The sequence below is a fragment of the Sarcophilus harrisii genome, chromosome 3 (assembly GCF_902635505.1).
Source record: "Sarcophilus harrisii chromosome 3, mSarHar1.11, whole genome shotgun sequence".
Taxonomy (NCBI): domain Eukaryota; kingdom Metazoa; phylum Chordata; class Mammalia; order Dasyuromorphia; family Dasyuridae; genus Sarcophilus; species Sarcophilus harrisii.
The window spans coordinates 521,624,083-521,645,996 of record NC_045428.1 but is presented as its reverse complement, the minus strand read 5'-3'; the positions used below and the strand labels follow the sequence as shown (position 1 = coordinate 521,645,996).

General features: G+C 35.2%; 2 protein-coding genes across 3 annotated transcripts in view; one reads left to right on the top strand and one right to left on the bottom strand.

Moving 5' to 3' along the window:
* Positions 1-18,275, bottom strand: part of LOC100934863 (SET domain bifurcated histone lysine methyltransferase 2) — a 96,427-nt gene extending 78,152 nt beyond the window's left edge. Inside the window, exons 1-2 of the mRNA XM_031961449.1 lie at positions 18,081-18,275; positions 15,584-15,988 (exon numbers count right to left, since the gene is read on the bottom strand). Of these exons, the coding sequence (XP_031817309.1) occupies positions 15,584-15,599 (16 nt within the window). The 5' untranslated portion in view covers positions 15,600-15,988; positions 18,081-18,275. The remainder of the gene's footprint in view (positions 1-15,583; positions 15,989-18,080) is intronic.
* An 87-nt stretch (positions 18,276-18,362) lies between these two features.
* The window catches only part of CAB39L (calcium binding protein 39 like), a 154,382-nt gene continuing 150,830 nt past the window's right edge, over positions 18,363-21,914 (top strand). Inside the window, exon 1 of one of the 2 annotated variants that reach the window (XM_003764571.3) lies at positions 18,363-18,439. The gene's annotated coding sequence lies outside the window, so the exon portion shown is untranslated. The remainder of the gene's footprint in view (positions 18,440-21,914) is intronic. The other variant, XM_031961947.1, reaches the window with a different exon arrangement.

The following is a 21,914-nucleotide window of genomic DNA, read 5'->3' as shown; positions in this document are numbered from 1 at the left end:
GCTTTGGACATCATGTGACATCATTAATTAGAATCAATCACTATCTACTTCTTGAACCTCTCTTCCATTTTGACTTTGGTGACAGAGCTGGCTCTTCTCCTATCTCTCTTACTGCCCCTTCTTAATATCCTTGTTTGTTTCATCTTGCTCCTTTAAGCATAGGCATTTCTCAAGGTTCTCCAACTTATTTTTCTTTTCTCTCTATATTCATTCCTTTAGAGATCTAATCAGTTCCATGGTTTTATTATCTCTATGGAAAATCTATTAAATTCAACAAATATTTATTAGGTGCCTATTGTGTGCTAGGCACCAGGGACAGAACAAAAATTATATACTCATAACTCAAGAAACATGAGGATTTAAAAACTCATATGTATTTGTTCTTCATATTTTTCTTAAGAGATCCAGTCCCACACTTCTAGCTACCTGTTGACATTTCAAATTTATCATGGACAAAGTTGACATTATCTAAAACAAAACAAAGGTATCACATCATTCCAAGTTCCGTATTTTTGTTGATCCTCTTCCTCTTTATAGTCCATCCAAGCTCAAAGAGTAATTTTAGAGTCTTTCTTCCTCTATCCATTGAGCTGCCAAGTTTTGTAAATTCTACCTCCCCAAGAGCTCTTGCAGCTCTCCTCTCCTCTCCCATCCTATTCTAAGTCCAGGCTATCATTTTCTTAAGTGGACTATCACCATAATAATGACAGTTAGCATTTATAGAGTCCGTGAAGGTTTTGCAAAGCACCTTATAGGAATTATCTCATTGGGTCCTAATAGTAAACCTATGAGATGGGTACTATTATTACAGAATAGGAAATAAAGGCAGGAATATGTCAAGTATGTACCCGAGGTCACAGAGCTAGCTGTACCTGATTCAAGTCCAACAACACTATACCAACCTGTTAACTGATCTCATCTTTATCTCTCTCCCCTTCAATTGAACTTTCATAAACTTGCTAAAATAATCTTTCTACTCCCCTTCACTAACTCAACATTCCGGTTAAACTGAACTATTAGCTGTTTCCTGATTTCATCCTGTCCTCTCACACATCCACATCTGATATACACATCCTCCTTATCTTAAAATCTTTTCCTTCTCTTCAAGTGCATCCCACTTTCCAATGTGAAGCTTTACCTGAATACCCCTTCTTAGTTGTATTCTGTTTCTTATTCAAATTAACTTTACTTATTTGTAAATACAACTGCATCTGATAATCTATTTAATATGATGTTAAATCCTTGTGGGCAAGGAATTTTTTTGGGGGGGGTCTTTTTACTGCTTGACCCAATGAGGGGTTTAACAGGTTGAAGAAAAGCTGAATTTACCAGCACTGCGAAACCATTATTGTCATTACAATGTACAACTAGGGAAAGATGACAAATAAAGAAGTTCTTTTTAAAATTTTCTGACATGAATAGCCATTCACCCCTTTATATCTTCTGTACCATGAGTTAGGAAAGCCTAAACAATAAAGAGCATATCACTGACACCATTTCTAAATCCAGAAGGCCTGAGAAAGAGCTCAGGGTGAAGGGGGAAAAGAATTCTCAAAGGCAGAGGTGGACTGCTTCTGCTCTAACTTGAAGTCAAGCCTGCCTTGGCAACCTTATTTTCCAAAATTAGATCTTTTTGTTAACTTTCAGAAAGTGTACTGTTAATGCTTACCGCACTACAGAAGCAATACATAAGAACAAGCACATAATCAACAGAATGTAGCAATTAAATGAGAAAGCTAACATTCTATCCATTCTGTAGAATTCTATCCATTTGTGTTTAATAGCAGTAGGGTTTAATAATGTTTGTTGAATTTATTAAATTCACAATATCCTGGCCAAAAATTCAAATTTTTCCTATGCTGTGTCAAATGACTAATTTAACCTTTATTTCTAACCCTTCCTTTTTTATTCCAATTAGTATTATTCAGTTCAGTGCGATTCCGTAGGGGTAGTAATTATCTATGATACCTATACCTGTACATTGATATACATTTATTCAATTTAGTCAGCTAATATTAGTAAATATTTTACCTATTATTATATTTAGAGTTAATTAAATAAAGTTAAATAGATTTTTTCTTATATTAGGCCCCCAACTTTTAAGCTTTAAGTTATGAGTTCACTTACTTAACCAAAAGAAGCTGGTTGGAGGACCTCCATTCTTTTTCACCTATCATAGTAACCAAATCCAGAATGGTAAAGATAATCTAATGATATGGGAAGTTCTCCATTTTGGTGTCCTTTGATCCACCTTTGATCATCTCTTTCTCTCTCTATTTTGCTCAACATCCTTTGCCTATCTTTTGGCCCTGGTCATCACCGGTCTTAGACTGTAGGTTCATCTGGAGGATCAAGGTATGAATCTGTCAACCAATGAAATCCTCTATTTACTCTGTCTCATCTATATTATTTGGGTATCAAGTATTATAGAACCAAGGCCTTGAAGAAGAAGGGCCTTTCAGATAATAAGAAAGATCTGAGGTCCCATTCATTAAATTCATTTACAAATGGTTTTTGGTTCAGGGCTCAGCTTTAGTGATTTTTATTGCAAATTGAACATTTTTTGAAGCCCATAATGCAAGGTCCTGCTCTTTCCTTTCAGTAGATGTACAAATAAAAGAAACCCCAAAGAGGAAAATCATATCAAGGATATTGCTGTAATTTCAAAGAATTAGGAAGAGATGTCCATACAAAAAGCCCAGTGCCTTCTTAACAATTTTATTCTAAACAAAATTCTGAATTATTGTAATTATAACATCTCCTCTTTTCTGGACCTAGCTCTCTTTTGAGGATTTCCTCTCTTACTCTTAATCATACATATGAACACCTAAGACCCTCTTATAGCCAATCCTAGGACTTAAATTAATTCATATTTCTTATAATAGGGAAGTTTCAACTTTAAGGAAATCAAATATAAGAGATCATACTAAGGACAAAAAAAATCAATAAATGTAGGAAAAGCTTTTGACAAAATACAACATTCATCTGTGTTAAAAAAAAAAGAGTATTTAAAAAGAGACTATTTTTGATATAACAATATATGAAATCAAAAACTAGGATTTTTTGTAACAGAGATACTATAAGTTTCCAATAAAATTACAAAGGACAAAGGAATGATATCGGTAGTTATTGCTATCTTTTGATATAGTTTAAAAAATACTATGACAATGACAAGAAAATGGAATCACAATTTTCTCTATCTGAAATATGATGATTCCTTCCACAAAGTTTTATTTTGACGCCTTTGGTATAATGACTCTGGATTCTCAAAGGCAATGCTACTAATGCCTAAGTTTCAGCAGGTTCTACCATGATTAAAAAACTTCAATTATGGCCTGATAATATAACAGTTGTACTTTCCAAGGATTAATCTAGCTAATTATGGTAAAGCACATCACCTACTGACTGATCAGCAGATGAAGAATTTTTTTTGGCCACAGCAATCTATGCAACAAAGAAAAATAAAAGCCAGTCTTCAGAGTAGCCCAACCTTGGCAGAAAAAGGAGAAAGGGACAGAGGGACTAAGAATCACTGGGGTTTGTTGTTTGATTTTAGATTGTTCACAGATTTCAATTTGACTACTGATAAATTTGAGATAATTGCCTAATAATATACTCCTGAAGTAGCTGAATGATATCTTGCCATTCTTCTATAAATAAAAGAAGAAAAAAGCTTTAATTAAATGAAACGATTGCTCTCAGGTTTTTGGGTGCTAGAAAGAGCTGGGGAAGATATTTAACATACAACCACAGGAAACAAGAAACATTATTGCATGAAATGTTTGATTATTGCATGCTACAGTGTCAATGATAGCTATTTGTAAAAAGACTATGATGAAAATAAATATATACCAATATCAGTGTCTGAAGATGGTTCAGAGAAAAATTTGACAAAGAACCTGTTAAGATCCTCCAAATCAAATTAATTACATTCTGATATTCAGTGACTTAAATTCAAAGGTGAGAAAAAGTGAAAATGGGAAGAAATATGGAAAAGCATGATAGAGGAGCAAAGAGATAAAAGGCTTGGAAATTACACAGAAGCCTCATAAACATTTTTTGGGAAAAAACTGGTAGATGTTTAATGCAAGGACTACTAAATAGAACCATAAAGAATAAGATAGATTATAATGCATTTTAACATAGAGGAAAAGACTTATTATTTACATGGGAGTTAGCCCTAGTCATTACATTAACTCATCAGAACTAAGATCAATATTAGTTTTAAAATTCCAAAAAACCCTCAAAAACCCAAGAAAAATAATCAGAAAAAGATATAGCATACAAAAGAAATTACTCATTTATGAATTAAGTAATTGAAAGTAAAATTGAGAAATAGATAACATAAATGATATCCAACCATACTATGTCATCCAGATCATCATTCTTAACCAACCATTCCTTGATGAACTTAAAAAAGAGGCAGAAAACACTAAAGTTAAGAATGATTATTGAATTAAACCAAACACATATAAAGGGGATCATGAAAGTATTGTGAGACTATATACATATATAGCATCAGAAGGTAGAGTATACACAAAAAGATAAGGAAAAAAATCTAAGACTTTGCAAATACTGAAAAAAAGATGCCTGAGAGAACATCAATGACTATCAACTTACATTCCTATTCTATTTATACAAAATATTTATGAGTTAGAATGCCTATGAAACAAGTAGACTTTTACTCACCATGTTCAACAATAGAACACATTTCATAGTTTATTAAAAATATAGAGAAGGTAGATTACATTATGCTTATTGATTTTGTAAAACAAAATACATAGGCTCTTTTACAATAAAATAACTATCACCCCACAAATCAAGAACCCCACATTCAAGAGTCCCCAGAAGATAAAACAAATATTATAGTCCTGTTCAATTGGCTCTCCAGGGTAATTGTGAGGATAAAATTAGATATCTGTAAATCATGTTACAAAACCTTAAAAGTGACAACTAAATTCTAGTTATTTATACCACTAAGTAGTCATATACCATAAGGAGAGCAAGACAGGAAGATCCTAAAAAAGTAAATAGCTAGGGCAACTAGGTGGTGCAATGAATAAAGCACCAGTACTGAAGTTAGGAGGACCTGAGTTCAAATCTAGCCTCAGACACTTAATACTTCCTAGCTGTGTGACCCTGGACAAGTCACTTAACCCCAATTGCCTCAGCAAATAAATAAATAAATATCTGTTAATTAATTATGGCAGATCACAACAAACTAGGGAATATGGATGCAATTGAATATATTTTAAAAAAACAACAAATATAAAGAATTCAGAGAAATGGGAAGATTATATGAATTGATAAAGACACAGTGCAATCAATATGATCTGCACAATGATGTAAAAAACAGCAAAAAATCATATGAAAACACTGATACAGTGACCGATTATGACTTCAGAAGACTGACACAAAAAATAATGATTCCTCCTCAGAAGAGAGGTGTCAATGTACTGCCAATATGTTCATTTCTTCAGCGTGACTGTACTTTTTTTGTTATAATGCAGGGTAGGTTCAGTTTTTAAAAAGCATTTTTAAATATTAGGATTTTCAGAAGTAACTGCATTTAAACAGAAGACACAGTATTAAGGCAGAAGGACAAATCTCTGATTATAGAACTGATTTCTTTAAAAACTCATTACTTATCTAGTGTTTGATAAAGCCAAAGATTCCAGCTACCTAGGATAAGAATTCAGTATTTCACAAAAATTGCAAGGAAACTGGAAAACAATATGGCAGAAACTGGGAATTGACCAACATCTAACACCCTACACCAAGATAGGGTCAAAATGGGTTCATGATTTAGACCCAAAGGGTGATACTATAAGCAAATTAGCAGAGCAAAGCATAGGCTACCTCTCAGATCTTTGAAGAAGTAATGAATTTATGGCCAAAGAAAAACCTAGAGAACATTACGAAATGCAAATGGATAATTTTGATTACATTAAATTAAAAAGTTTTTGCACAAACAAAACTAATGCAGTCAAGATTAGAAAGGAAGCAGAAATCTATGAAAAAATTTTTTTTACAACCAGTGTTTCTGATAAAGGCATCATTTTAAAAATATATAAAGAATTGACTCAAACGTATAAAGCCATCCCCCAATTAACAAATGGTCAAAGGATATGAACAGACAATTTTCAGATGAACAAAAGCCATTTCTGGTCACATGAAAAAGTGCTCTAAATCACTATTGATTAGAGAAATGCAAATTAAGACAACTTTGAGGTACTACCTCACACCTCTCAAATTGGCTAAAATGAAAGGAAAAGATAACGATAAATGTTACAGGGGATGTGAGAAAACAAGAACGCTAATACATTATTGGTGGAGTTGTAAACTGATCCAACTACTCTGGAGAGGAATTTGGAACTATTCCCAAAGGGCTATAAAACTCTACATACCCTTTGATTCAACACTGTCTCTACTAGGTCTATTATCACAAAGAAATCATAAAAAAGGAAAAAGGACCCACACATGCAAAAGTGTTTGTAGCAGCTCTTTTTGAAATGATAAGGAATTGGACACTGAGTGGATGTCCATCAGTTGAGGAATGGCTGAATGAGTTGTGATATATGAATGTAATAGAATATTATTGTTTTATAAGAAATGAGTATCAGGCTGATTTCAGAAAGGCCTGGAAAGATTTACATGAACCAATGCTAAGTGAAGTGAGCAGAACCAAGAGAACATTGTACACGGCAACAACATGATTATGTGATGATCCATAATGGACTTGTCTCTTTTCAACAATGAGATGATTCAAAGAAATTCTAATAGATTTGTGATGAAAAGTGCCATCAAAACACAGTATTTTCACCTTTTCATTGTGGTTGCTTGTTTGTTTGATCTGATTTTTTTTTTTTTTGTGTAGCATGATGAATAAGAAAATATATTTATAAGAATTGCAGATGTTTAATGTACATTAGACTGCTTCCTGTCTTGGGGGGAAGAAGGAGGGAGAGAAAAATTTGGAACACAGGTTTTGCAAAGGTGAATGTTGAAAACTATTTTTGCATATGTTTGGAAAATAAAATACTATCTAAAAAAACTCATTACTTTTTTTGAATATGGTTCCTAGATCAGATTAGGATATTAAAAAACCAAGGAAAAGAGATTCAAAGAAGAGATAATACAAGAATTCAGCTATAAATGAAGACATGGATTCCATGGGATGAAGCCAAGGAAGAAGCACATTGTAGCCACAAGGGCCAGACAAGTCATGAATCTGTTTACTTTCCTTCTGGTAGGAGATAAAGCATCAAGTTCAGGGAACAAGTAATCTATTTTGGCTGGAAAATGGCACTTGTGAAGGTAAGATTTGGAAGATATTTGAAAACCATATTGTAGAGGCCTCTAAATGAATTCTAAGCAAGAGAGGAAATAAAGATGTTGGCATACGGTAAGTACCAACTATCCCAAAAATTCAATATATTTTTAAGATAGCCAAGATAAAAATAAATATAAAACAGTAAAAATAGAAATGAGAAAAAGGTATGGTAATGCAATTAAAATAACTATTTTGGCTTAAGATCATAAAAATAGGAAATGTCTATAAGAAAGACCATTGACATTAATTTAAAAACTGTTTCATATTAATTCATAAAATCATAGATTTAGAGCTAGATTAACTTCAGGAATCCAAACCCTTCATTTCATAGATAAGGAAGCTAAGGCTCAAAACTTATGTGGCTTGCTTAAGATCACAGAAGTAAAAGAGGCAGAGGCAGGATTTGACCCAGGACTATGTACTTTTACACTACTGGAGCTACTTCTAATAATGAGGTCATCAGGATCCTAAAAACCACTTTAGTTAATGGACACTTAATTTGTCAAAAAGAAAAATAAGACAGCCAAGGATGACATCAGTTTAGAATGTAAATTGGCTTGCCTTTTAAATTCTCAAAGAGAAAGCTGGTAGAAGATTAAGCATTTTTATATTTATTTATGAGCAGATTATTACTCCATAAAACAAGCAATAGAAGGAAAAACAAAGTTTATAGAAGCCTTGGCTGAAAACACAAACATCAAAGCAATCTCAAGGACACTTAAGGATGAAACTGAAAGACTAATAGACAAAAGATATAAAAGACTTACATTTTTATGGCAAACTTTTTTCACTATCAAGGACAACAGAACTACCACATTTGGACTTAAAAGAGAAGGAAATAGAAAAATGATATTTAAAAAAAAAAGATGGGAACAGAAGTTGTACTTAGGTTTATAATAGTGATTTTGAAAGACTTTTTCAAGGAATCTCAGGATAACAAAGGGAGTAGAAAAAATATTAAACCTTATTAATATCAAAACAAGGAGCTAACATAAATAATTACTGATCTGTATACAATATCTATTTTTCCATCTATATAAAATCACAAGAGACATACAGATCAGACATCCTTGATTACAGTATTAGAAGGGAACAGGTTAAATTTTCAAACCAATATTTCACAGAAGCCCAAATTTTACCATCATACAATTGACAGAAAGATGTAGATGAATGTACTGTTTGCTAACATTACAAAAACAAAACAAGGTTCTCCTTCAACCAGGTGTTTTCCAAACAAAATCCAAGTTGCACAAGATTACATTAAAGATAAAACAATAACCACGTTTATTATTAATACCAAGTCATAAAATTGGTAAAAGCATGCTTGTCACTGTAGTAGAAGAAATGAAAAAGAGCTTCTCTAAAGATAGTGACATTTTCAAGAAGCTCCTTTTGGCAGACATTGTGTTCATAACATACAGCCCTAGAACACAATGGAAACTCCCAAACATAAAAATTAAGAGTTTGCTATGATCACCTACACGGGAAAAAAAAACAAGTCAATGAAGAATTACAGTCCAGACTATAATACAGAACTGGACTGAAAACCTATACAACTGGAGTTCTTAAGCTAGGATTTTTGGTCCACTTGGTCTATTTATAGATTTTAAGGAATCCATTAAATTTGAAATTTAGAAGAATTTCATCTTTATTTTCACTAACTTTTGAATAAATTTAACATTTGTTCTAATTATGAAGATATTAAAAAAACAACCAAAAAACCCCAACATTCTAAGGCCAGGTGCTCTTTTGAAGAATTCAGGGGACCTCACTCCACTTAAGTCTTCCTCCCTACTCCACTCTTTTCAGTTTCTTTTTGTGGGTTGATTTCCCTATTAGATTGTTACTTCAGGGGAGGGACTTTTTTTTTCCTTTTTATATTTGTACCTTCCATGCTTAGCACAGTGCCTGACACATAGTAGATATTATCAAATGCTGACTAACTGACATGGCAATTAATTGGACTGCAAACCTTAAAGCACTATATAAATGCTGATACTGTTATTATCATCATTACTCCTGTAATTATGTCTGACTTTGAAGTTATAAACAAATACTAGTAGAGTCCTCAATTAAAAAAAAATTAAGCGAGGTTAGAGGACATGTAGCTTTAGATTAGAAGATAATAAATTTTGTTTTAGATGAACTTTATTTTGGACTCTGAATATGAGGTCTTCGAACAAAGGCTGTAGCACCTCAGCCTTTCATGTACAGTTGGAACATATGACTATTGAGGTCTCTTTCAATTCTCAAATTCTTTGATTTTGTGATTCAGGGTTCTGATAATGCATGCCTGGAGTTTAGGTGAGTAATTTTCTGCCATAAGAATTGATAAAGATAAAGAATATAAGAAAATATTAGAAGAGATGAATAAAGGAAGCGAAATCTCAATATCCATGCTGATAAAAAGAAACAAAATCTAGAAAATTAAAGAGTTCAGAAGAGGCAATGGAAATAAATAGGAAGGTTGGTTACTATCTTATATATCTTAAACAATAATGAGTTTAAATTTTATCTAGATAATATTTTTGCTGATGATTAATAAGGACAAAGATTGTTTTAAAAAGTAAATGATTATCCAACAAAAATCATATGATTATTTCCATACATGCAGAAAAAGCCTTTGACAAAAATACAGCACCCATTGCTATTAAAAATAAGAAAGAACATAGGAAAAAAGGGAGCATTCCTTAAAATGATAAATAATATCTATCAGCAAGCATTATCTGTAATGGGAATAAGCCAGAAACCTTCCCAACAAGAGCAGGCATGAAACAAGGATGCCTATTAACACCACTATTATTGTCCTAGAAATGTTAGCTATAGCAATAAGAAAAAGAAATTGAAGGAATTAGCATAGGAAATAAAGAAACAAATTTATTGCTCTTTGCAGATCATATGATGGAATACTTAGAGAACCCAAGAGAATCAACCAAAGAACTACTTGAAATAATTAACTTTAGTAAAGCTTCAGAATATAAGATAAACCCACATAAAATCATTTCTTTATATGACCAACAAAACCCGTCTCTAAATCAAAAGTAATGTAGAGCACATCTTCATAAATGCCTATATATAGCTTTAATTTCTTCATTTGAAAACTACAGCTTTGCAGAGAAATGCAAATTAAAACTGACATACCACCTCACACCTATCAGATTGGCTGATATGACAAAAAAGGAAAGTGACAATTGTTGAAGAGGATGTGGAAAAATTGGGACAAAATAAAAGTTCTGAAATGATACAGCCATTCTGGAGAATCATTTTGGAACTATTCCCAAAGGGCAATAAAACTGTTCATACCCTTTGATCCTGTAATACCACTACTAAGGTCTGTATTGCAAAGAGATCACAAAAAAGGGGGAAAGAATCTACATGTGCAAAAATATTTAAAGCAGTTCTTTTTAGTATGACAAAATATTGGAATCTGAGAGGATATTTGTCAATTGGGGAATGGCTGAACAAATTGTGGTATATGAATGGAATGTTATTGTATAACAAGAAATGATGAACAGGAAGATTTCAGAAAAATCTGACAAGACATATAAGCTGATACAAATCAAAATGAGCAGAACCAGAAAAACATTGTACACAGTATCAGCAACATTGTGTGATGATTAACTATGAGTGACACAGATTTTCTCAGCTACACAATGATCCAAGATAAGTATAAAAGACTCATAAAAGAAAAAGCTATCCACATTCAGATAATGAACTGAAACATTCTAAATGCAGATCAAAACATGTTTTTCCATTTGCTTTATTCTTTTTTTTCTCTTGGTCTGTTTCTTCTTTTACAACTTTAAAAGGATATATGTTTTACATGATTGCATATATATAACTTAAATAAAATTGCCTACCATTTCCCAGAGAGGGAAGGGGAGGGAGAAAGAAAAATTTCAAACTAAAAAAATCTTGTAAAAATGAATGCTAAAAATGGTCTTAATATGTAATTGAGAAAAAATTAAAATACTATTAAAAACAACAACAACAAAAGTAAATGATTAAAAATCCCAAAGGTCCCAAAGAGATAATTTCAAGGTAAGAATTCTAGGGCACTTTATTAGTTCCCTATTCTCTACTTTAAATGATGCCCTTAGAAATTATGGCTTCATGCTTCTAACCAAGAATAACCTAAAAAGATTTTCTAAGGGTTCTCTTTTATTTGTAATAGATATTTATGTCAAAAAGGACAGAGACCATTTCTAAAAAAAAGCTGTCAATCCTGTTAAGATTATTTATTGAAAAACTCCCCATAATCTGATGGCATCATTTATTACTTCCTTCTCTTGGCTTGAGGAAAGAAGAGGCAGATGCTGAAAAAAGCAATTTAGGCACAAAACAAGTCATTTTTAAGATTTGTAGTCATCAGTGCAGTGATTTTCATTTGAAGGCTTCCCTTAGAAATATCAGTTTATGTCATTAAGATATTCTGATAGGGAATACTTAGAAAATTTATACTATGCTATGAACCAAAAAAAGTCAATTACAAAAACTAAAAAAGGTTATTTGAACTACCAATAGTTAGTTAAGGTCACCAAGAAGTACGGATTTATTTGTGAAAGTTTAAGCAACAATCTCTTAATACTCTCATAGCCAACTTACCTGAATATTTTTGGGGGCTTAATTCACAAATATTCTGATAGAACTTAAGTTATTCCACAAGTTTCTTTTTGCTTCCTCTTCTTTCTACAATGCCTATACTCACTGCTCTGACCAACACTTCCTACATCTTTTTCCTTTTTTAACAATCTTGTGACAGACAAAGATAGAATATTTAGGCATTTTCTGATCTAAAAGGCCAAAACTTTTAGACTAACTAAGGACAGCAATACATGACTGAAACAATTCTTAAAGTTGGTCTGACTCCTTTTAGCCCAAGAAGTGATTTGATGTTTGTTCAGAATTTATGTCTGCTCCTTTCGAGGTTTTCTTGTCAAAAATACTGGAGTGGGCTGCTATTTCCCTCTCATTTAACAGTTAAGGAAACTGAGGATTAAGTAATTTTGCCCAGGATCAACAGCTAGTAAGTATATGAAGCTGGATTTGAACTCAGGTGTTCCTGACTCCAGGGCTGACACTCTATCTACTGTACCGTGTACCATGTACCATGTAGTCCTGAACTATTAACTGGAATGTGGCTTACTAGTTTAATCTCAATCTATTTTCTACTTCTAAATTATTTAGCCCAAACTTTAGAGGCAAAAGATTGACAAAAGAAAGCAGGATTAGCTCTTCCACGATGTTATTCTTAAGATCATAGGATTTAAAACTGGAAATTGAGTACTAACCTAATATAACCTCTTCATTTTAGAGATGAAGAAATGAAAGCCCAGAGAAGTTAATAGAAATTTGCGCAGAATATCATGTTTAGCAAAGGACAGGATGAAGATTCAAACCTACTGGCAGGACTCTAAATGTGGTGCTCTATCCACTAACCTCACTGCCCAATGCCTATGAAAATGGCCTTCAAGCACTTCATTCTTCACCTTTGGAACATGCTTCTTTATAGTGAATGAGGTGTACTACTTTCTCATCCCACTGACCCAACCGACTCTGTGACACAAATTAATATTATACTATTGTGTTATTAACTAATTATTTATTTGTGATCCACCCTTTCCCCAGGAGATTTGCTCCCAGACCTCAAGGCACACGCCACTTAATTGGATGGGACTTTACTCAACTGGGAGATCTAATTTGTTTGGAATTGAAAACTTTTAGCTTACCTGTTTATTAAATGTCCACCAATCAGGACTGAGTTTCACTTGTCAAGGGAGTTCTCTTTCAAAAAGGATTTAAAACGTTTCAAGGTCTCTCTTGATGTATTTGGTTACAGAGAGAAATCACCGATCATACATTTCTTGATTGTTGGCAAACCTTATTAATAAAGTGATTACTAATTGTCCAGAAATTCTTAGAGTTTTTATTCATATCATCTGAGATCTTTATTTTTAACTCTAAAGGGTCATATTCAAGAACTGAATTTTTTTTTTTTAATACTAATCATAAAAACTACAAACGAGCTCAGTATTCTTCTATAACAGGAAAGAGAATCTTCCTATCCCACCAAAAAAAATTAGGGTACAGAATAGTCACACAGGAAATAAGCCCCTATACCTGAACACAACCTGGGTAGACTCATGGTTCCTTAGTCGTGGGAAAAGGGGTCCTCAGGAAGCAGACTCTCTTTGTTGAGGTAGCTATGGCATAGAAGACACACCAGGAGGCCTCAGACTCAGGAAGAGGTTGGCTTCAGACCAACCTCTGGCACATAATGGCTTTGTCATTCTGAGAAAGTCATTTAAACTTTCAGCACTCTGGGAAACGCTCTAAAACTATTACTAATTTGCAAAACCAAGAGCCAACCTGTGTTAGTAGAGGGATTTTCCTCAGTGAGTCTACTACATCATTTACAACAATAACAAATACAAAATACTTTCCAGCTAAGAGACAGAAAGAACTCAGGGAACTAAAATCCAAGTGGTTCATGAGCAGAATATTCCCTATTTCGTGACATCCTTTGAGAAGGCTTACTACATAAAGTTATACTTAACAAGGTTACTTACTAAACAGTCTTCCCCTTTGGTAGTGGTGGGGGAAGAAAAATTCTCCTCCCTGCATAAAGTCATAGAAAAATGCTAAGTAATATTTGTCCTAAATTTCTCTAATGGATAAAAAAAATTACTATAGGCAGGAAGTTACCTCTATATATACTAAACAACTATGGGCCTCATTATACAGGGTGCTTAGGAATCTACAATTTTGTTTATTTAAAATATTCTGACAACTTAACCCTTAATATATGAATTTATGCATTTAAAAATATCATTCTGAGAAGAAGTCCATGGCTTTATCAGACTGGTCAAAGGAACATATGAAAAAAGGTTAAAATCCCCAGAATTATGGAGAAAAATATAAGCCTCAGGAGAAGACTGGAGGAACATGGCTATGATTACTGATCTATTCCATTGTTTTAAAAGTTTCACTGGCTCCCTATTGCTTCAAGGATAAAATACAAATTCCTCTGCTTAGAATTTAACTCTCTTAATCTAGCCACTCTATTTTTTCCAAGCTATTATATATTCTTCCTTTTTACATATTCTGTCATCTAGCTAAATGGCCTACTTGCCATTACTCATTTGCAACATTTCAACTCTCCACGTTTTTCTACATGGTTGTATTCCATGCCTAGCATGCTTTCCTTCTTCACTTCCACCTCAAGAATCCCTAGATTCCTTCAAAATTCAGCCCAAATGCCAACTCCTATATAGTCTTTTCTGATTCTCCACTTATAAGGTCACTCTTCTCCCCCCCCCCCCATTTTCTTGTATATATTTTTATATCTTTATGTTTACATGCTGTTTCCCTAATACAATGTAAGTTCCTTGCCGTCACTATTTCGTTTTTGTCTTCCTATTCCTAGCATGGTGCCTAGCAAATGGTAAACACCAGTAATGTTTGTTTATTAACTGATTAAAATGATTAGTGTGCCCTGGTAAGAAGAGGAGAATAAGCATTTATACAGTGCCTACTATGTGCTAGGCACTATGATACTAAGCACTTTACAGTTACCATTCCAATTGATCCTCACAAGAACCCTGAGAAGTAGGTATTATCAGTAATAAATAATGACAGTAACTGATAGAAAGCACTTATTAAGTTCTTATGTGCCAGCACTGTGCTAAGTACTTTACAAGTGTCTCATTTACAAGTATCTCAGAACAAGCCTGGGAAGTAGGCACCATTTTACAGTTGGGGAAACTAAGGCAGGCAGAGACTAAGGATTTGCCCAGGGTCACACAGCTACAAGTGAATGAGACTGAATCTGAATTCAGGTCTTCCTAACTCCTATTATTTAAGAATATTAAAAAACAAACAAAAGAAACCCCACTCTTAAGAATGCTTAAAGTTATCTAATTTGGAAGTCATTTTCAGTCAAGAAAGATTGGATACATTGGATAGAAGACCAACCTCAGACATTTAACACTACCTGTGTAACCCTGGGCAAATCACTTAATCTCACCCCCACCCCTGCAACAATAATGACTGCAAACCTGGCACAGAGTAGGCACTTAACACATGTTTACTATATTGTTTGTATCATACTGTATTGTATTGTAATTAGAGATACTGAACCATTAAGGGAGTCAGTGGTAAGAGTTCCTCAAGCTGGAATCACACATGCTTCTAAAAACATTCTAAAAGTTTTCTTTCTAATGAGTAAGTTAATAATTTTGTTCAACTTACCATTTCTTTCTTCCATCTTTTGCAGTAGTTGTTGAAGTAGGTAAAACTCTTCAGGATGAGATTCACAGGAATATTAGAAGAAACACTGACTATCATTGGAAAATATAACTAGCATCCAACTTTGACTCCTATATTCCCTCTTCCAAGGCACTGGCAGTCATTAGACATTTCTCTTTTATTCATTCTACTTTGGATCCAATACCTTTTGACAAATTTAGTCTGGCAAATTTTCAAACTGAAAATCATGATAAAAGGAACTATCAGGGATGGCTACTGTTCAAACCTCATGTTGAGTTCTTCAAGTTACACTTCAAAGTGTTGATCAGAATGTAGGCAAATTAAATAGGAACTTCCTTCAAGATGAAAACATTTTCATTTTTTGCATCCATGAATCAGTAAAACACTCTATATAAGAAAACAAGGGGAAAGAGCATACATTTTAAAAATGCAAAGCTGATAAATAATTTTTAAATGGTATTATGATAAAAGTCACAGAATTTTATTATTCAGCTGGAATTCCCAAAATAAGTTTCCATCTGGATTACTCATACCTGAAACTATTGAACTATAATTTTTAAACAAAAATTTTTCTCCCAATGACTCTTTTTTTAAAAAAAACAAACAAGTTATTTAATTTTTATCTTTAGTTGGTTTCATTTCCTTCTTTAAAGGAAGCACACATTTAAATGAGTAAATCTATAGATATTTGATTACAAAATGTTTAATATAAAACTTCTACATAAACCAAGTCTGATTCACCGAAATCTTCAGAGAACCATAGGTTGTTAGATGTTTGAAGTATTTTCAGAAATGGTTCAGTACAATTCCAAAATAAGAAATACTCATGGTGCTGTCAAATGCATGGCTACTTTCCCCCCTTTAAAAAAAAAATCAACAATGTCAATTTTAGCACATAGTTTCCTGAATAACTTTTTCAATCTTTAAATATTCATTTTTGCCATCTTATTTAAATTCCAAAGATGGCTATGTAACTTTAAGAATACTAAAGGGTTTAAATATACATATATATATATATATATATATATATATATATAAACACATTTAAAAGTCTGACATCTAAAAATTGACAGATTTATTTTAGTGATAGTGTATCCATCTTGGAGTCAGGAAACAGTTAAAAATCTATCTAGATGTTAACTAGTTATGTTACTATAGGCAAGCTATTAAACCTCTTTAAACTTTAGTTCTATCTACGAGTACTTTCAATAACTACAATACAGGGGCTATCCAGAGGACAATATCATAGGGCATTATGTAAATGAATGATTTAATCTGTAGTTCCATGTCAAGTAGAAAAATGCAATTCATTTATAAAATACAATTAAGGGCCAAAACGATTTTATTTACATCTCTGATGGGCTACTAACTGGTAGCCAACAACTTTCTCATGTTTAAACTTTTTTTCCCCCTTGCAACACAAAGCATTTAAATAACGGAACACAACTGTCATCTCCCATTCGAGAAGCAAAACCTGCCTACAAGAATCCTATTAGAAAAAGCAAGATTTTACTAGTGGGCCATCCTTTCCATAGGTAAGAAGCTGTTATTTCTTTTATTTTTATTAAATTAAAAGGAGTGGAATTAAAGAAAACCTGAAAGGATCAAGTGACATTTTTTTTACAGATTGATGCTCCAGAGCAGAGCAAAATGGGTCCCGTCTTTTTACCGTCATTCCTTTGACCACTATCGGGGATTATAGATTGAAAGATCTCTTTCCTAGGGGTACTACTCTTTAGAAAGCTGCTTTCCTTTGGCAGCAGTTAAAAGGAAAATGTATTCTTTCTGCCCCACAGCTTTTCTTTTGGGGGACTGCGGATCTCGGTCGCTGAATCCAGGCCTGCGAATAATTCCTTTGGGTGACAGACAATTTATGGATAAAGCAGAGCTGCGTCGAGGGAAGGATCCCTAGGGGCCACAGCGAGAAGAGCTCAAAGCTCTCTTTCCGCTTCCACAGACCAAGGCTCCGTTTCCACGTCCTTGAAGCTCTCGGGTCACTAGGGCCTGGGGCTGGGAGCAGGACTTCAGACCAGCGAGGTACAGCCTCCAGACACACGTGGCCTCGATCAGACAGCGGAGGTGGGGAGGGGAGGCTACCAGGGGGACGGGGCGGCGGCGTCCCGTCCACACGCTCACGGGGGCCCCCAGTCCGGCCCGCACCCCCGAGAACCGGCTGCCTGGTTTTTTTCCCCCGCTTGGCCCAGGCCGACCTCTACCCGGCTCGCCAGTAACAGCCGCAAGCGGCGTGACCCCAGGGGCGGGCAACGCGAGAGGAAGGACGACTCCGCAATTCCGGATAAGTCTTTCCGCCGCCGGGTCGATCAAGGTGTCTAATCTGGCCACCTCCTTCCGACCTACGGCCTGGCTCCTTGCCCATCCGAGAGGCGCCGGGCGTAGCCCCCACCACCCTCCGGCACACCTCCACTAGGAGGCTTCCTTAGCCTTTTTTTTTTTTTTTAAATACCCGCCGGATACCTACAATCGCTAGATTCCCGCTTCACCGGGAACGGAACACGCGCTTCCGAGCATCCCCGGGCATCCCTAAGGCTAAAGCCGAAGTGGGCGGAGTCTGAGCCTCCCAGCCCGCGCAGCCAAGCAAAGTGGCCATTGGCTGCTCTCCCTTTTGCCACACCCCTGGATCAGCTGCGTACAGGCTTCTGAAGCCAGCGGAAGGCTACTGTCATCCGCCGATCCGGCTCTCTGACCCACTCTCGCTTTCAGGCTCCTGATTGGCTGCTCCCAGTCTCATATTGTCTCGCGCTTCGGAGTTAAACCAATGGAATCAACCGCATTCGGGTAGCCGGCATCCTAGCAGCGGTGGCGTCGCGGTTCCCTCCGGTAGGTGTGTGGCTGCCATCTTGTGTGTGGCATTGCCCCGGGTGCAAGGGGGTGGGGTGCTCGGGAGTGGGGGCCGGCGGAGGAAAGGTCTCCACGACCGTCGCCAACTTCCCATAGGAAGGCGGAACGACTCCGTCACCCCGAGTTTCTCATCATAGGGGGCAGAAGAAATAAAGCGAGGGAGTTGTGGCAGTGATGGAGAGCCACCCCGGTCCTTAATTTGTCCGTTTGTTTTTATTTTGGGAGGAGGGGGCGGATCTCTGGGTCATTGGTCTCTGACTTGGAGCCAGCTGATGGGAGTCCATATGGGGACGTAAATGCAGCCTCTGGGCCCGTCTGCCTTTTTCCGGCCTTCTCGAGTCCCGTCGCCATGGCAATAGGGAGGTAGAACGAAGAAGAATTTTTTTTCCCTCAATGATGGCGTCGTCATTTTTTGAGAGCGCTAGCATTAACCATGATCTTGCTTGACATGGTCCTAAGTGGGTACTTGGTTCAGACCTTAAGTTGTCTTAACCGATTAACTGCCTTTCTTACGACATCGGCTTCCATCCAGCAAATGGTCCTCACATTTCCCCCAACCTCCAGGCACCAACCTGCTCTTTGCTCCTTCCTGGGGAAGGAACGGCCAGGAAATTGGGGTGTTTTGAGGCCCCACTTCCGTGGATTTGTCCTGCTTGTAGCCTATAAATCCCCAGCCTGGGGGAAGAAATAAATGCAACATGGGCTTGTTCTTCTGGGTGATTTGTGTATAGTGACAAGGCATCTATTATAGGTTAGGTTGTAAGGGTTGACTTGACCTTTAAGATCTGTGTTCCATTTTATTCCCTTAGAAACTTCCCATACTTATGAGCTCTTTTCCCCAAGCACCACTTTAAAAATTAGTAGGAGGATGATATGTATTAAGAACACATAGGTATAAATATTACCATGAAGTCACCAGATCTGACAGCTCGGTTGTTGAAAAGTCTTCATTGTGCTAATATTAGTTTTGGCAACTAAGTGCAAGAGGTGAAGATAACTTTATCTTATTGCACTGAGTTTAGCTTTCACTTATTCAAGGTTAGCCAATGAGCCAGTTGTATGATGAATTTTGATGATCAGGACATCAAAGGAAGCAAACAGCTGTAATAATAATGAAGAAAATTATAAATTCGATCCCATGGGTTGAAAGGCTTCAGTTTCAAGAATCCTTTGTTCACATTCGAATAATATGCAGGAATGCAATGATGAATTTGGGGAGGATTGAGAACATTTAGTTTATATATGGAGTGCTTTATCAGTAGTGAATATTGTTGAGTAACATGGTACTGGAGTGCAGTTCTTTATTATAGATAGATATAGATTATCTTCTATTTTATAGATAAATTCTTATATTTATTATAGATAAAATTCTTAACTGAAAATATAATAACTTTTAACTGATGTCTCATCTGTTGAAATTATGACCACCTAAATGTATTTGCTTAGGATATAAATCATATAAATCAAATAGATTCCACAGTCAGTTGCTGGGCTTTTGAATAATTATTTTATTAGTAAAGTGATACCACTGAGATGTTATCTAGGATTTTATCATCTCTGTGGCTTATCTACCTTTCCTCTTTCCCAAAGCACTCCCTCAGGCAAATTTTGAATTTTGATACTACTTGAAAAATTTCTTAAGCCACTACTTATGTTAGTGCTTTATTTAAAGCAACACTGAATCAGAAGTCAAGAAATTTAAATTCAAGTCACAACCTTGCCATTAACTTACTGCACCAAATCATCTTTTGGGGCTTCTTTAATACATAAAATAATTATTTAATTATGTAACCAAATGTTTAATTAAATGATAATTAAATTATTATGATCACTAAGACCCTTAGAGTTATATAGAGCTACTGTCCTAACCTGGCATTGGAATTAGCAAAATAGAGGGCAGGTATAAGGTTTTGCTTTCTAATTGTCTAAGTTCTTCAGCCCCCAATAGTTTATTTTCCTCTGATGAGTCATTGATATTGAATAGTCAGCCAGACTTAATTGGCCATTAGAAATAGGTATTTAAACATGGTCTCAATTTTTACAAAACTGATCCCCTGCCAAATCTGTGACACTTTCAAGCCACCATAAATATAGAGTCTAGTGGAGAGTGGGCTCAAGTTTAGAGCACATATGTGACAAAAAGGTAACTTGCAGATCTTGGAAAAAGTTTTGCTAGAGGCCTCAAGATATGTTTAGTCTAGCTTTTCTGTTGGGCACTATAGAGCTTTTCTTCCTCTTGACTTTGGCTCCCAGTGCATACAACTATTGTCATCTATTGTCATCCTGGGGTTGTACTAGAATTAATTGAAAAGTCCAAAACCTCTGCCCTTCCAAGGCCACAATACCTTCCTCAGGTCAAAAGCAGGAAAAAGATCAAGGAAATTCCTTCTAAGTTGCATTACCAAGTTCCTCAACCAATCAGAATGACCTTTTCACACCTTATAAAATATATAGGCCTTGTTCACCCCTAGTGAATTATCAAGAATTTTTTCCTTATGAAGTCTAGGCATAGTATCCTATTAGTTACTTTTAATGAAGTGAGGGAATTGTAACTCAGGAGTCCTCAAACTTTTTAAATAGGGGGTCAGTTCACTATCTCTCAGACTGTTGGAGGGCCGGACTATAGTAAAAACAAAAACTTTGTTTTGTGGGCCTTTAAATAAAGAAACTTCATAGCCCTGGGTGAGGGGGATAATCATCCTCAGCTGCTGCATCTGGCCCACGGGCCGTAGTTTGAGGACTCCTGGGACCAACTCCTATCCTTTACCAGTTATGAAATCCCATGATTCTTTGCTTGAGTCTATTGTATTTTTAGATTTGTTGTTGTTGTTGTTGTTAGTACCATCTAAAGGCAAAGGAGGGCAGCTTAGATAGCGCAGTGGATAGAGTGCCAGGCCTGGAGTCAGGCAGATTATTCTTAACGAGTTCAAATTTTCAGACATTTATTAGCTGTGTCACCCTGGTCAAGCCGCTTACCCCATTTCCGTTTTTCATCCATAAAATAAGCTGGAGAAGGCAATGGCAAACCTTTTTGCCATTATCTTTGAGAAAACCTCAAATGAGGTCACAAAGAGTCAGATACAACTAAAAAAATGCCTGAATGATAAAGTCAATGGGTTGCAATTATTAATATACAAATAAGTTTGTATCACTGATTTTCATTTTTATTAATTAAAATACAAAGGTTTTTAAAATCATTAACATGAATTTTTTTTACTGTAGAGAACCATTTTGATTTGGTAATTATGGGTACCTATCATACTACCTTCCTTGCATAAACTATATGATCAATAAAGATTTAAGCTGAAAATAATTAGGAATATGGATAATATAGTTCGCTTGTATTTTGATCTAATAAATTTTGATATTGTTATGTCAACTTAGCAAAATGAAGTACAACATAACAATTAAATTTGTTTTTATAATTATTCTTTTATTATCCTCTCTCTCTGTC